The 17,629-nt window shown below is 34.0% G+C and overlaps 1 protein-coding gene across 1 annotated transcript; it reads left to right on the top strand.

Annotated features, from left to right (window-relative positions):
- The first annotated feature begins 3,971 nt into the window (after window positions 1-3,971).
- On the top strand, window positions 3,972-16,413 carry LOC113855472 (bifunctional endo-1,4-beta-xylanase XylA-like). The gene is made up of 3 exons (XM_027487119.1): window positions 3,972-4,123; window positions 14,844-16,099; window positions 16,228-16,413. The coding sequence occupies exons 1-2, from the start codon at window positions 4,024-4,026 to the stop codon at window positions 15,827-15,829; spliced, it is 1,086 nt and encodes a 361-aa protein (XP_027342920.1). The 5' UTR covers window positions 3,972-4,023; the 3' UTR covers window positions 15,830-16,099; window positions 16,228-16,413.
- The last annotated feature ends 1,216 nt before the right edge of the window (window positions 16,414-17,629 follow it).

The following is a 17,629-nucleotide window of genomic DNA, read 5'->3' as shown; positions in this document are numbered from 1 at the left end:
CCCAAGTCAAACACGCTTAACATTGAAATTTTTAAGTGATAGGCCACCGAAAAGTAAATGCATTTTGTTGGTATAGGTAGTCCCAATCAATTTCTTTAAGCTATCCTCAACTGTATACATAGTCTCTGGATCTCTCTCATTCCTGTGTAAGTTCGATTCATTCATATGTCTCTTACTACCAGAAGTCTGCTAGGAGCCGCTCCTTGTCCGTGTCACATATTCCACCGGCGATCACTCCCCGTCCTTGCCTGGAAGCTTGCTAGGAGTCGCTCATTGTCTGTGCTACAATGCACCGACGATCACTCCCTACCCTCGCCTAGCGACTGGATATCACATATATGAAAAGAGAGGTAGAATGAGAAAGGAAAGATGATAAGGATAAGTGTGGATAATTCAAAGATACATTGAGAGTGTAAGAGATGAAAGCGATTCTAGGAATCTTGGATAAATAAGAGTGGTAGATGCTCTTCTTGAATTGCGCATAATTAATGAGAGTAAGAGCACTACAAGTCTCACACTCATTTTCTGACATAAACTACTGACCATGCTTTTGCTAAAAGGAGCCGGGTCAACACACGTTGTATTCGTGTAACTGTGTCCAGTAACTATCTATGCTAAGGAAGACCTCAAGGGATTCTAGGGGCAGTGAAAGAGTGAAATGAGAACTCCAAGTATTACTAGAAAGAAAATATGATAAATTGAATGATTGATAAGTATTGTATGCATATGAATATGAATTGTATTATATGATTGATTAATTATCATCCTTGTCTGTGTTACTTGATTTTGTTGTGAATTCATATTTAGTAAATGAGAAGAGAGGCTCATCCTTACAAAACCTTTCAAGAAATAAAGATGACGGACCCTTAGAGACCTGTTAGTTTGTAAGAGTTGCTTAGCACCAGTAGATTATATCATGTAGCTAGGGAGTGAGAGCAGTTGTGCCATTATAGTTTTCTTATACATAGTAATGATGGTTCTAGTATCGTTTTTACCTTAGAAATGACAATTGGCTATGATGTACCTTTTTACTACCCTAACAGTGGTAGAATCCACCATACTGTACTTCTGTTTATATATAGAGGTTTGATTCAACTGTCAAATACATGAAATTATGTCTATACTTTTCCGAGTTATGATTAACATGGGAGACCAAGTCATTACACCATAAAGAGGATCACGGGCCCTAAATTGGTAGCTGATGTGGGTGACCTTGATGAAGATGAACACTTATCCCTAGAGGAAATAGTAGAGATAAAGGGGGGTTGTTTAGGGATGAAGATTAGTATCGTCTTCAGTCTTGTGGTGGACAGACTGCTCATTAGAACTTGTTATATTTTGTATTTTGTAAATAATGTAAATGAGTCCTAATGTATTTTGAAATTATAGTTTGTAAAAATTAAACTCTTGTATATTAATAAAAGTAAATGCACTTGAATATTATTTCAGCCTTTTATTTAAATTTATTTCTATTGTTGTATTACAGAGAAAATTTTACAATTCTAGATGGTTTTAGTGAAGTTTTACATTTTCACATTTTCTCAAATTCTAAGTACCTATGAGTATAATTTAATTTCCTCCCACAGTACAAACTTATTTCTTTAAGCAGTATTAAATAAATAAGGATGTTGCAAGAAACACTGATGAGTGTTGGATATTATGATTCCAAAATAAACTGTGAGCCAATTAGTACAAATAAGCAAATAAAAACAAAATGAGAGATAAGAAAAGTAGAAAACTCTATGAAAATAGTTGGACAAACTTCTTAGATTCACTTAAAGTTGTGAGGAAGGTTTGCAATAATTACCCATCAAATGCAAACACACTATTCCGCATGAATGCTTATCCTTTAATAGCAAACGGTGCAAAATGAGTTCTTATCTGGAAATGATTATAAGAAATACTTTTAAAATTATGGATAATTATTTTTAAAATATAGTAAATATTATTATTCTTATTTAAAGTATTCTATTTTGATTTAATTTTATTTTTGATTATGCATTGTTAGAGTGATTATAGGAAAAAAATTCAACTCCTCCATAAAATTATGAAAAGATTACAATATTACAATTAAGATAAAATATTTAGATATTATTTTAATTATTATAGATGTTATTAATATATGTGTGACCATTATTTTATAGCAAAATATATGAATATAGTCATTAGAGAAATTATAAGGTATACTATAATAATTAGTGAATATTATTATTCTTGTTTAAGGTATTCTATTTTGATTTTTTTTTTTTTTTGATTATGCACTGTTAGAGTAATTATAGGAAAAAGATTTAATTCCTGCATAAAATTTTGAAAGAGTTACAATATACAATTAAGATAAAATATTTAGATATTGTAGAGTTGATTATTTTTAATCATTATGAATGCTATTAGTATGAGTGTGACCATTATTTTATAGCAAAGTATATGAATATAGTCATTAGAGGAATTATAGGGTATACTATAATAATTAGTGAATATTATTATTCTTGTTTAAGGTATTCTATTTTGATTTAATTTTATTTTTGATTATACACTTTTAGAGTAATTATAAAAAAAATTCAATTCATTCATAAAATTATAGAAACATTACAATATTACAAGTAGGATAAAATATTTAAATATTGTAGGATTGATTATTTCTAATCATTATGGGTGCTATTAGTGTGAGTTTGATCATTATTTTATAACAAAATATATAAATATAGTCACCAAAGAAATTATAGGGTATACTATAATAATTAGTATTTATTATTATTTTTGTTTAAAGTATTTTATTTTGATTTAATTTTATTTTTGATTATATACTATTAGAGTAATTATAAGAAAAATTCTATCATATTAAGACGGATTAAGAAGCATATAATATAAAATATGATTTAATATTTATTTTAATTTATTTATTAATTTTTATTTAAATTATTTTATTGTATCTCTAATTTAAACAATTTTTAATTATTAAAAATTTTCATAAAAAAAATACTATTGAAAAAAATTAAAACTAAAAAATATTATAAAATTTATTATTTTTATATTTTTAAAAAATCTTAAAATAACTTGTTATAGCACATATGTAGAAGTGAATTAAATTTAATATATTATATAGATTTATTGAAAACTAAACTAGTACAAAACAGAAAAATTAACTTAAAAATTAAAAAAAGTGAAACTTATATTATTTTTGCAGTTTTTAATAAATTTTATATAAATAAAATATATTATAAAATGTATTGTTAACTTTATTATCCGTCATAAAAGGTTTAAATAAAATAAATTTAATATTATAAACATAAAAAATATGCATAAAAAAAAAAAGGTTTTGCAACTATATTTACGTATTTTTAATTATCTTGTGTAATTCTAATGGATGGACATATAAAGAAAAAATATTGAATTAAAAAGTGCATATTATAATTATTAATAATAAATTTTTTATTATGTTAAATAAAATTATATATAAAATAAATTATGAAATAAATTTAAAAATAAATTTTTAATAAAAAATTCACTTCTAAAAGTACTTTTATTTTAAAAATTTCTTAAAAATATCCTAACTTGAAAGTTTATGCAAATAAGTTATAGGTAAATATTAAAATTTTAAATCATATCTCTGTGAAGGAATGTGCATAACTTTTAGAAAGAAATCTTAAATATAGGAGAAAATTAGATATTATTCTACGTGAATTAGTTTTACGTTTATTAGTTAAAATTAAAATTTAATTTAAACAAAATATCTATATTTAATATTATGACATATTATTAAATTAAAATTTTAAAATTAATTCACAAAAACCTCTTTTGAGTTTATTTGACTTGTCTCGGGGGACGGTAACTTAAATCTTAACACTTACCTTAACAAAACGAGGGCTATAAATTAGATCCTGTCGATGAGAGTGAAAAATGATTGCACAGCACTCGATAAACCCATTCTGGCTTTGTTCCTTCGGTCGTTCGTTGGGTTTCATCTTTATTACTGCGAAACGAAGCGCGTTTCGGGTTCAGAACTTTTGATGGGCAGTGAGTGAGATGGGTAAATGGGATCACCGTCCTTCACGAAGGTTCTTTCGCCGGCGAAGATCTCCGGTGCCTCCCATTACATTCTACGACATCAACGCTCCTCTTCCTGGTATTTCCCGAACTTCTATCTTTTTCCCATTTTTTTACCTCTCTTCGTTTCATAGATGAGTTAGAATCCCTACATTGACACACGGTGAATAAGTGGCTCATAGGCATAGAATTCACTTTGGCACTTAATATTGGAACACTAACGGTTAAATCTCTGAAAATTGAAGTATTTGATTTCCACAAAGTAAAGAAGTGGAAAGGGCGTTAAATTATCCTTTTTATTTATTTATTTTATCTGTCCATGGGAATCCTCACAATCATCAACTTTTCATAATTGTCAATTTGGAATGAGAGTAATCTTCATGTCCTTGGTTCTCCCAAACCTTCCATTCCATCCAAATGCACCATTAGGCAACTGAATGGGTCAAAGAAAAATGTTAAGGGATTAGATGATTACACAAGGTTTAAACCCTAATATTCTGGCACACAGATAAAGTTACAAGAAGAAATGATGTTGGTTTTGTTATGTATAAAAATTGGAATATATTGTGGTTGATGGTATAATGATTGGAGATAGAATAATAGGTTGTCAATGTGCTTCACATTTGACATTATAAGTATATAAACCTGCAAGTAAGGACTAAATGAACAATGAAATCTGAAGTCTTGGAAAGATTTCACTGGGATAGTTTGAGAGGTTCAAGAATTCCTTGAAAAAAACAAAAAAACTTAATTGCACTTTTGGTCCTCTGCTTTAGTCTATGTGTGATTTTTGGCTCCCTAATTTTAATTGTTTGCATTTAGTCCTCCTAGTTTCTCAATAATTAAAAGATATGTAACAGAGGTGTGACAAATCATTGATTTGTAACGAAATTCATTTTTTGTTTTTTTATCTTTATTTGTTATTTTTCTTTACAAATCTATGCAAATCAATAATATCACACTTAGATTACATTTCTATTAATTGTTGGATGAAATTTTAGAATGAGTGACTTAAATTGAACAATTGAAAAATTATGAGACTATATATGAGCAATTAAAATTAAAGGTACCAAAATTGCACGTAGAATAAAGTCTGGGGACTAAAACTACAATTAAGCCATAAGAATAATATTTTCATAGAAGTGGATCTGAATTGTAAAGCATGAAGAAATGCAACGAAGCAAGGTTTTTCATGGTTGATAAGTAAGTTATTTGTGAATCAAATAATAATGGGAAAATATATTGTTTGCTTTGCAATGACTTGTGATTTCACAATAACTAAGCAACACTTTTTTTGGGATTCTGGAGGAGCATCTTATCAATATAGTGAGAAGATGCCCATTAAACTTCCAATGAGAAATAGAGTATAGTTTGACTAAAAGGGATTTAGGAAGACCTAATAGAACTTTAGAGAAACCATATGAAAAAACCCCCCAAATTGAATGGTTTTATTAAATATTTGGTAGTTGATACAGCCAAATGGTGTTGGATTGATCTATATCCAACCCTACCTTCTAAGATATTCAAATGTTGTATGCATAAATTCAATCAGCAAGGTGAAAATGTATAATGTCAGGATTCTGATTTCCTTAATTCTTGATTTAATTATTACTTTTACTGACTTGTTACTAGTTTTCCTTTAATAATGTAATCTTCCTTGATTTATTGCTAGTCTCCCTTGATAATGTAATCTTCCTTTACTTGTACTTTTCCAAAGTTATCAATTGCATGCTATAGCACCGTAGCAGTGGGGAGTGGCCATGGGTCGATACAATGTTTGAACAACAGTGCCAAAAAAAAAAAACAGTGCATCTTTTTTTGCAGATGCAATAGCAGCCATTTTTCGGGGAGGGGGGAGGAGAGTAGGGATGAAGTTGAGATTTTCCTTCCCCTTTTCAGAATTAAAAAAAATTCCCCTAATTAGATGCACGTTGCTGTGCTTCTTTCTCCGATTACAATATGGTTTTTCAATCAAGTCTAACCAAACAGACTGGCTTGGAGAATTCTGACCTTTCTCCAATTACCCAAGTGAGATGGGTATTCAACATAGGATAACATGCTCTCACACACATCATCAAAATGGTTTTGTTGAGCACAAACACAGGCAAATTACTAAAATCGGTCTGGCATTATTGAGCCATGCTAACGTGCCATTGAAGTTCGGGATCATGCCTTTCTTGCAGCTATTTATCTAATAAACTGGTTGTCCACTGCTGCTCTTTATTTTCAAATACCTTACATCAAGATATATAATCAAATACCTGACTACAAGTTATGCAGAGTATTTGGCCATGAATGCTTTCCTTTCCTTCAATCCTTCAACAATCCCAAGCTTAAGTATAGATCATCTGAATACTTTTTTGATAGGTTCAAAAATGTATATAGCAGGAGAAAAAAGGGGAATAGTTGAAGAATCATAAGTTGTAAACTAACTAATTCAGTTAGTTAGGACAGCTAGCTCTTTTAGCAATATAAATAAGAGCTCAAGGTTAGGGAGTGGAGTTTTTTGGAATACAACTAGGCTGGTTTGGAGAGTGAGGTCTCTCGAATTATCTCAGGGCAATGCAATTGTGTAATTCTTCCTATTCCTAATCTAGACCACATTGGTGTAGCATTGGAAATTAGGGTTCTGCAATAAAGAGGCATTCTTTTATATTGAGTTTGATATTCAATTCTATCAACTGGTATCAAAGCACCGGTCCTGCTGCTGAGTTACGAGATTGGGAAAGTTGGGTGCATGGGAAGAACGAGAATGGAGGCAAGAATCAAAGCCTTGGAGCGCACACTTCAGAATTTGAATTGTGATTGTGATATACAAGAAAACATACAAGATGAATGATTTTAGAAGTTGGGAGATATGATTTTGAATCTCACAAACATCGTAGGGGATTTATCACAAAGGAATTGCAGTTGCCGAAGAGATCGGCAAGCGGAAGATTTGGATTCAGATTTAGTGCAGGAGTAAATGATTCCAATCAAAAAGACACAATGGTGAAAACTTGAGATTCCTGTTTTCACAGGTGAGGAGGGGTATGGATGGACGAACCATTTGGAGAGGTATTTTCAGTTAAGGGGAGTTCAAGAAGAAGATAGGATGCAGGCAGTGATGGTAGCACTGGAAGGTAAGACTTTGAATTGGTTCTGATGGTGGGAATCTTGCAATCCTAATCCTACATGGGATTCATTCAAAATGGAAGTGGTAAGACGATTTCAACCAACCATGATGTAAAATCCTTTTGAAATTTTCATTGGGCTGAAACAAATGGATTTAGTGGGGGAGTTCGCTGAACAATTTGAGAAGTATGCGGGTTTCTCGAAGGGAAGTGATCAAGATTATTTGGTGAGAATTTTTTTGAATGAACTGAAGGAGGAAATCAAGATAGAGGTAAAATTGTACAAACCTGACAATTTAGCAGAACTAATGATGAAATCCCAAATGGTGGAAGAAAAAAAAATCAGGTTTCAAATAAGGTTGCAACACAGCAAGGGAACAAGACAGGCAATTCATTCAGGTCATACACTGGTACCTGAAGTTATACCAGAGAAACAGGGATGCATTCATCAAATTTCTGCAACAATAAAGGAAAGGGAGCGAGTTCAGACATAACAAGCAGTGCTGGTAGTAACAGCCAGGTGGGGAACAGAAACAGAGGTGCGGCCTTTAGGAAATTGACAGATGAAGAAAGATTAAAAAGGGATTATGCTTTCGCTGTGACGAAAAATTTGGCCCCAACCATGTTTACTAAAATAAACAATTACACATGTTGCTCATAGAGGAGGAAGAACGAGGAGGATCAGCGGAAGTGATGGGGGCAGAATGGGTAGAAGAAGAAGGCATGGAAGCTGAGAAAACATTGCAGATATCTATGTTGACGATGGCTGGTCTAACTTCTAGAAATTTTTGAAAGGTGTGGGGAATGATAGGGGAGGAGAAGTTGATAGTCTTGATCATATCTACTGAGTTGATGAGAAGATGCAATCTGGTTAAAGAAGTAACTCTTCCATATGTAGTTGAAGTAGGAGATGGACATAAGGTGGAATGTCAAGGGATTTGAGAGGCTTTATACTGCAGCTGCAAGGATTAAAAATTACTCAACATTTCTTTCTGTTTGAGCTTGGGGGAGCAGATTTAGTTTTGGGGAGGTTAAAGCTGATTTTGGCAAGTTGATTTTGACTATTGGGAAGAGACAGCAACAAAGAATTCTAGTAGGAGATCCAACCTTGTCCAGAACCAAAACCTCAATGAAGATGATGATGCAAGAATTGAAGGGAAGGGGAGACAGGTATTTGGTGGAATTAGTAGAAACCAATTCTTCAGAGAAAACAGTGGCAATTCTGGCAGTCATTGAGGAAGTGTTAAAACAATATAATGAGTTATTTCAAGACTCAGAAGGTTTACCTCCCAGCAGAAACCATGACCATGCTATACATTTGAAGGAAGGGGCATCTATACCTTAGTATAAGACCATACTGGTACCCTCACTATTAGAAAAAGAGATTGAGAAGCTAGTACATGAGATGCTTAAGGCAGGGACTATAAGACCTAGTATTAGCCCATATTCGAGCTCAGTTTGTGCTGGTTTTTTTTAATGATATATTAGTGTATAGCCCCTTGGTTGAGCTGCACTTAGCTCATTTGAAAGGGGTGTTGCAAGTGTTACAAGTACACAAATTAAAGGTGAACCAACAGAAGTGTACCTTTGGGCAGCAAAGTCTGGAATATCTAGGCTTAGCCATATTATTTCAGCTAATGGTGTCTCAGCTGGTCCAAAAAAGGTAGAAGCAATGTGGCTTTGGCCTGTCCCTAAAGATCTCAAAAGTTTACGGTGATTTTTGGGTTTAACTAGCTACTATAGATGATTTGTGCGTGGTTATGGGAAAATTGCACCTTTGACTCAGTTATTGGAGAAGGATGGTTTCAAGTGGAGCAGGGAAGCATAAATGGCTTTTGAGGAGTTGAAAACAGCAATAACCCAGCTACCCATTCCGACAGTCCCTGACTTTGTGAAACCTTTCGTTGTGTAGACTGATGCCTCAAGTAAAGGTTTAGTGGCTGGTCTATTACAAGAAGGCTAACCTTTAGCCTTTTGGAGTCGAGCACTTTCTGAGAGAGGGCAAAATAAGTTAGTTTATGAAAGAGAGTATCAGGCTGTGGTACAAGCTGTACAGAAGTGGAGGCATTACTTAATAGGCAGTCACTTTATCATCGTTACTTATTAAAATAGTCTCAAATTCCTCGCGGAACAAAGGCTATTGACAGAGGAACAGTTTAAATGGGTCTTGAAGTTGATTGGGTATGATTTTGAGATTTGATATAGACAGGGAAAAGAAAATTCAGGCGCTGATGCACTTTCTAGGAAATCCATGTTTTCAGCCATGACAGTGTTACAGTTTGATGAATGGGAGGACTGGGATGATGAAGTATGGAAGGACACTCGCTTACAAACCATAATGCAGGAGTTACTAGTTGATCCCAACCCAAGACAAACGTTGATTATACTTTTGAGAGGGGGAAAATTATACTACAAGGGAAAACTGGTTCTCCCTAAACAGTTTACGAGGATGCCAACCATCATTCATGAACTCCATAGTTCACCTACTGGAGGACATTTGGGCTATTTCAGAACCTTCAAAAGGGTGGCTGGAGTGTTATATTGGGAGGGTATGCAAAAGAATATCAAGGAGTTTGTTATATCAAAGAGTTTGTTATGCAATACGATATTTGTCAAAGAAATAAGCATGAGACCTTATCTCCTGTAGGATTATTGCAGCCACTACCTATTCTGACGCGGTTTGGTTTGACATTTCTATGGATTTTGTTTTGGGTTACCTAAAACTCAAGGTAGGGATACCTTTATGGTAGTAGTAGATAGACTTGCTAAATATGCCCATTTTATGACACTCAATCATCCATTCACCACAGTGGATGTAACTCATCTTTGTAAAAGAAATTGTAAAACTCTATGGTTTTCCCTGCACCATTGTTTTTGATAGAGATCAAGTATTCTTGAGTAGTTTTTGGAAGGAGTTATTCAAACAAGTTGGCACCAACTTGAAATTGAGCACTGCATACCATCCACAAACTAATGGTCAAACATAGGTAGTGAACCACTGTTTGGAAACATATCTATGCTGCATGATGGGTTCTAAACCCAAACACTGGCCTAAGTGGTTGAGTTGGGCAAAATTCTGGTTCAACACCAATTACAGTGCTTCCACCAAGACGACTCCATTCAAAGCTTTGTATGGCCATTGGCCAAGACCCCCCACTTTGTTAAAAGGGACGACTGTTCCATCTAAGGTTGAGCAAAGAGATGAGATCTTGAAGGAATTGCTAAGTAACTTGTGTAAAGCTTAAGACCAAATTTGGTTGCAGGCCAATAAGCATAGACGTGATGCTTTTCAAGTGGGTGATTGGGTATTTTTGAAATTGCAGTCTTACGGACGAAAGTGTTTAGCTAAAAGGCCTAATGCTAAGCTGATTCCTAGGTTTTATTGGCCTTGTTAGATTCAAAAAAAATTGGGCCGGTGGCTTACCAAGGTCATCAATGGTGGAAGGTGGGTCATGGCAGAAACTCAAAAAATTACTATAAAATTATGGGGGTCGCTATGGTGGGTTATGGGAAAATTATGGTAGATATAATGAAATATATAAAAAATATTATAGGTTATAGGAAGTGATAGAAATGAATTAACTCAAATCATACGTAGCATAAACCACAATTCAAAATATAATTCAATACAAAATAAGAAGTTTTGGGTTTTCTGTTTGGTTATTTTTTCTGTTTTAATTCATCTTCTGCTATGCCGTGGGTGGGTTATGTCCTTGCATAGCACAACAGGGCCATTAAAAATGTCTACTTTTCCTTTCTATCCCTAGAATGAGGCATTTTTAGGGTTTTTTTAGGGTAAGAAGACTTTAAAAAATTAACTTTTCCTTTTTGCCCTTAAAATGACTATTTTTAGTTTTGTAAGGGTAAAATAATCTTATCAGAATATATCATTAACCCATTTTCTTCTCCACTTCTTTGTTCGACGCTCATATATCAATGTGTGTCTGTTTTTTTTAGTGAGCACGACACTTTCCCTGTTTTTAGGGTGGCTTCCTTCCTTGATCTGTCCTCTATTTTCTCATCAGTCATCGGAGATGGAGGTAGCAGTTGCCAGAGCTGCAGTAGAAAAACATGGGTTGAAAAAAACTCAAAACTATAACGAGGACGAAGAGCAGAAGCTGGAAGGTAGCACAAAAAGATCCAGAAATGAAGATAGATTGAAAAAGAGAGATGAAGAAGAGAAGCAACATATATCAGGGTTTGGGCTTGTGGGTTCTTTCTTTGAATCAGGTTGGGTCTGTGGCTCAAATCCATTTTTCTGCAAAAAATGCCATTTTTTCGCCATAACCGCCTTTACTGCCAAGCATGTAACAACTGTCATGGCACCGCCATCGAAGAACACTATAAAATGCTGTGACCATAATGGAATGCTTGAAAACTACCAATTTTGGTTGTGCCAACACCATAACTGTTATTTGACAACATTGTGGCTTATCGATTGCAACTCCTTGAAAACAGTCATGTACATCGGGTTTTTCATGTATCACTGCTTAAAACCTTTACCCAACTACAAGAGCTTAGCCTTTGCCCCCTATGTTATCCGTTGAGTATTAGTTGGAAGCAGTGTTATCAAATAATCGTTATGATGCTGCCATAATAGGAATTGGTGGTGGTTCTTATGCTCTCCATTACAAGCATGGTGTTTTCCAGTGGGTGTGCCATGGCGATGAAGGCGGCCATGGTGGAAAATGGTGATTTTGCAGAAAAAATGAGTTAGGCTGCGGACCCGACCCGGTGAAGAAAAAAAGAACCGCAAGCCCAACCTTAAAAATAACCATTGCTTCTCTTCTTCGTCTCTCATTTGTCTCTTCTTCGTGTTCTTCATTCGTGGTTCAGCTTCCATCTGCTTTTTGTTTGTACTGGGTTTTGAGTTTTCTTCAACTTGTGTTTTTTTGGTAATTGTTGGTGCTATAGTTTCAGCGACAACTGCTCCATCTCCGACGACTAATGACGGAAGCAAAACAAAGACAAATGAGGGAAGGGAGCCACCCCCAAACCAGAGACAAATGTGTCTACTAAAAAAACAGAAAGAGATGGATATTCGAGAAGGTAGCACGAATAAAAGTGGAGAAGGAAATGGGTTAGGGATGTAGTCTGATAAGACTATTTTACCTTTAAAAAAGCGTAAAACATGGTTATTTTGAGGGAAAAAAGGGAAAGCTATTTTTTAAAGAGAAAAGTCATTTTTACCCTTAAAAATCCTAAAAAATGTGGGACAAAAAAGAAAAACAGAACTCACAATAGAGTACCGGAAGATGAAAAGATGAATAAAAATAGAGAAGACAACATAACAAAAAACCCAAAATTATTCATTTTATATTGAGTTATGTTTTGAATTGTGGGTTAAGCTACTTATGTTTCGAGTTAATTCCTTTCTATCATTTTCTATAACCTTTATATAATATTTTTTATGTATTTTATTATGTCTGCCATAACCTGCTGGCAGCGGTCATAATTTTATGGTAGTTTTTTTGTGTTTCCGCCATGACTCACCATCCGCCTTTGATAACCTTGGCTGGAAGTCAGTCCAGACAAGTTGTTAGACACAAGCAGAATATTGCAGGAGAGAAAGAAGTCTTGATCAAATGGAAGCAGCTGCCAGATCATGAGAATAGTTGGGAAACAGCTACAAGCATTCAGGAAGCGTTTCCCAACTTTCACCTTGAGGACAAGGTGGCTGTTTTAGAGGGGGAGCTGTATTAATAGGTTCAAAAATGTATATAGCAGGAGAAAAAAGAAGAATAGTTGAAGAATCATAAGTTGTAACTAACTAATTCAGTTTGTTAGGACAGCTATCCCTTTTAGCAATATAAATAAGAGCTCAGGGGTAGTTAGGGGAGGGGAGTTTTCTGGAATAGATCTAGGCTGGTTTGGAAAGTGAGGACTCTCGAATTACCTAATATGGATCACCTGTAGCATTGGGAATTAAGGTTCTGCAATAAAGAGGCATTCTTTCATATTGAGTTTGATATTTGATTCTATCAGTTTTCCTTTGATATTTGTCCACACATAAAGCTACAAATGCCTCAGCACTTCAGGAAGCATATTTGTCTCCATGGTTGTGCTCTTTAATGAGCATCACTTCCCTTATATTGAGCTTTTTTCTACTGCAGCTATCACAGCTCCATCATCTACATCAACCTCATCCACTTTGCAGGGTCTACTGCACCTTGTCTATGAACATATATACCTGCACTGTCCTCTCCTCATGACAGTACAAATACCTCGAGTCATCAAGACATCCATCTCCTGCTCTTGTCAACAACAACAATAATGATCCTAAATCTACTCAACCTTCAATTTCGCCAATAGACCAACAAAATTTAATTCTAAATTCAGCACCTGTCTCTTGACCTTCTGGTGTTCATCCCACACAGACTTGGTCAAAGTGTGGCATTCATAAGCCCAAAATCTATGCCACTCCTATTTCATCTAGAACCCAAAACAATAAGACAAACACTTAAAGATCCTTCCTAGCTTACTGCGGATGCAGACAGAGTTTGATGTTCTCTAAAGAAATAATACATGGTCTTGCAAGATTATGATCTTGATGTGATCCTCCATGTTTGCGATTCTATATGCAGTTAAGATCAGAGAGATGGGAAAGCATTGCAAGCTTTTGTCATCTTGACAACACTGGAGTTATTGGGGATGATTGAAGTGTGAATGGGATGGGTAAGCTGGAATTGGGACTGGACTTGGCCTTGGGAGAGCAGAGCATTCTCCAATAGCTCATTTCCTCATTTTTACTTCCATCTTGTAAACATTACTATAGTCTGTGATCTTTGACAGGAAATATACATAAATAATGCATCACAGATTCTGTCTTTTCTGTACATTTCTTGAAACTTACCAAAAACTAATTTGAAATAACATATAATAAAAATCTTAAATTACAAAGAGAGAATTTGTTTTGAAAATGATCATGAGTCACTGGTAAAATTTGTTGAATTGTTATGGTATACAAAGTTGTAAACATTGCCTTTAGCACCTTATTGATTAATGTTAAAAATCCAAATTTCTCAACCTTCTAACTTTTTTCTGGTACATCCCAGCCTTTTAAATTGCTAAATGTAATGCTAAAAGGGGTAGAATAGTTTTTAAAATAACTAATTGCCAGTCTTTGGGATTCAGTAGCAAACAACTGAGTCTGTTAATTGAAAAAATGTTTGTTTTATTATTTTTCTAAACCCTTAGTTTGATATTTATCCCTCCATTGATTGTAGAGCCCTGTGTTCCCAGGTTTAAGAGAGTATTCAGTTGAAAATTGAAACTCATGCTTTGAAAAGAGGTCCCACCCTGGCTGGACAATCATGGCAAAGATTATTTTATGTATAGTACATATTCAATATTCATATTTGTTTAAGAGGTCATTTGGTGTCTACCTCATGTCATTGGTTTGGTTCTGTAGGTCGCGAGTTGTCAAAAGTTCAATAAAAAAGTTCAGAACATTTTTGTATATTTTCATATACTTTCTCCCCATAGCTTTTGTAGTGGTTTGAGTCAACACTTACCAACACAAAAGGGGCATTGACCTTTTCTTTAAATGCATTTCTTTATGTCTGAGAAAGTAACTTCAATGATGATATGGTGATTTTATTATTTATTTATTTATTTTACTGTCCCCTCTGCCAATGTAACTTCAATATTCAATATACTAAATTTCCTGTTTTTCAATCTTGTAAGAGTTTTGGCAGGACGGAATACCTTTATGGGAGAAGAAGTACTGCACTGTTGTTGGATATGTACCATGGCAGAAGATTGTTGATTCTAAGAAGTTTATATACTGCCACAGTAATGTGCTTAATTGGAATGATTCATCTGCTGAAGAAGCATTCCAGAATGCCAAAAAACATTACTGGGCAAAGATCAACAGCCTTCCCTGTGAAATTTCTCTGCCTGATCCAGATACATATATTGATCAAATAGATTGGAACCCTTGTATTGATCCTGAACTAGTTAAGGAATTAGATGATGCATTCTTTACTCTGCCTGATGAGGAACAGGAAAATGGCATTAAAAACAAAAGAACAAAAACTTCAGTTGATGGTGCAAATCCTTGGGAATGTACTGGTTCACGTCATAGCAGATCCTTAGAAAATAAAGAGGTAGAAGGGTGGAACCAGGGGGATTCTGGAAATGTGGATGATACTCACAACCCCTGGGAATGTAACATTACTCGTGGAAATGATGGATTAACTTGCAATGCTTGTGAAGGTGGTCCCATTAAGTCATGGGGTTGGAATGAAGGAAAGGACCATAACTATCAATTTAAGGATTGGAACACTGGTTACTCTCAGAAGGATAAAAGATGGGGTAAAGGTACGGATAGTTCTTGGTGTCAGCAACCGTCAAATAATTTGGCTAACACTGGCAACTCTTGGCAATTCAAATCTAGCCAGCAGAATGTAACTTCGATAAACACCGGTTGGAGAAACAGTGGGGAAAATGTGTCAGGGTGGAAGCAACAGAAAAATGCCAAGCTTTCAAGTGTTTTGCAATTTACTAGCAATTATGGTGGTTGGACTGCCTGGAATCAGGGTTACTGGTGGAGGGAAGGCTCTAATCGAGATACTTTAGGCTATAATGGTTCTAAATTTCAAAGGAATGATCATCAAACAGGTCATTACTGGGGGAGGGAGAAAAGTAAGAAGAGGTATGTTGTCCCGTGATAACCATTTGAACATACTCTGACTTGTTTCTTTTGTGGGCTATAGATTTTTTCTTCTTCCGTGTATACTGGTGATTATTGATATGCCAGAATGGAACTGTTTGTCTGGATTTTTGGGGGAAGCCAGTTTTACTTTCAAGAGTATATGATACTTGTGTTATCCTTGAGCTTCAAAAGGGTTGCATAGACTAAATGATTATCATACTTTAAGGTCATCTTCCGAAGAGAAATAAATACTTCCTGAAATTTAGGGTTTTTCTTTATCCTTCAGGTATAAAGTTTATTTATTTCACTGAGCTGTATCAGCATTTACCTTATTTTAGTCCTCTACAGAACCAAAAAAACATTGGGTTGGTCTCATGCATTTTGGGGTTAATGGATGACATGTTTCATGGCCAGAGGTTTTATCAACACTCCAGGAAATAGACCTCATCACAACTTTGCTCAAAGTTGAGCCAGCCGAATTTAGGTGCTTTGGGAAATACTAGATCTTTTTGGCGTTCCGAAGCCTTGGCTAGATCTTTGAGCAATGCTGAACAGTAAGGCTTTTTGCAACTGTACACCTTATTTTGTTCCTTATATTTTGCAATCAAGCTCTCAAATTAAGCAATGACCTACGGGTGTTTCTCTCCAATATTAAGTAATGTACATCATTAATGTGTTGGAATTTTTAAAAGTTGTCCATATGTTACCTTTTGATTTGAGAAATAAGTTTTTGCACATTTAGTTAACTTTTGCTTGTATTATAGCTTGGAAATTAAATGTATATCACTGACATAAAGTTGAGTAACTTGACTACGAACCCAATATGAACGATAGTTAACTTTTCGTTTAGCTACTATGCTAGTATGCATGAAGCGTTAAGTTTGATGTGATGGGTTGATGTGCTTTTGTTAAATAGGGAATAATATGAACATTAATAAAGGCCTGTTTCGTTCAAAAAGCTATTAAGACGTAGAATTGCTAGAGCAATAAATAGTGCATGATTTTTCTTCGACGAATGTTAGCAATAAACTTTCTGGCATATTCTTCTCAAAACATTTTCCTAAAAATGAATTTCATGAGTTTCACACTTTATACTAAGAATTGACATAAAATTTGTTTAGTGGCCAAAAATGTGCTTGAATAGAGAGAGGATGGATCGAGAGAAAAAGGAATAAATTTTGATTATTACATCTCATCATTAATAGTTATGAATAAAACATATAAGTTGTTTATACGTGAAATTTTATAGTCACGTGATCTCTTTTGTAATGAGCACGTGGCTTTTAAAATCTTTTAATGTAGCAAGCTATCTATATATTGGGGACATATTTAGTGAGAAAACATTTTTAACATGACAGGATAAATCTTAACCGTATAAATATGCACATAACATCAAGATTAAAAGCTTTTTAATGGTCACATGATGAATTTATAATATCATATGGCATAATGTTTTATCTCAAATATTCATGACTTGTAGGATAAGATTTATTATATTGATATTTACTGTTAAATTTAAACATTTAAATTATTTAATAACTTTTCATATAATGTAAAGATTAATTAATTCAATTGTTGAATAATGTAATATTAATTTTATGATTATGCATATAAACTTTTTCATAATTTTGATATTTATAAAAATTTTATCCAACATTTGATAGTTGTATTTTAATAACACGTTATCCAACATTTTTTTATTTTATTTAAAATTTTATAAACTTTATTTACTTTACAAGAACTTTCAAATTAACAATTGACTTGACAAATATTATATTTTATAAAAGAATATTAAGTAATGTAAATATTTAAATTC

Source organism: Abrus precatorius, unplaced genomic scaffold, assembly GCF_003935025.1.
Source record: "Abrus precatorius isolate BTA unplaced genomic scaffold, Abrus_2018 Scaffold11, whole genome shotgun sequence".
NCBI lineage: Eukaryota > Viridiplantae > Streptophyta > Magnoliopsida > Fabales > Fabaceae > Abrus > Abrus precatorius.
Note: the sequence above shows the minus strand (reverse complement) of the source record. Positions and strands in the feature narration are given on the sequence as shown.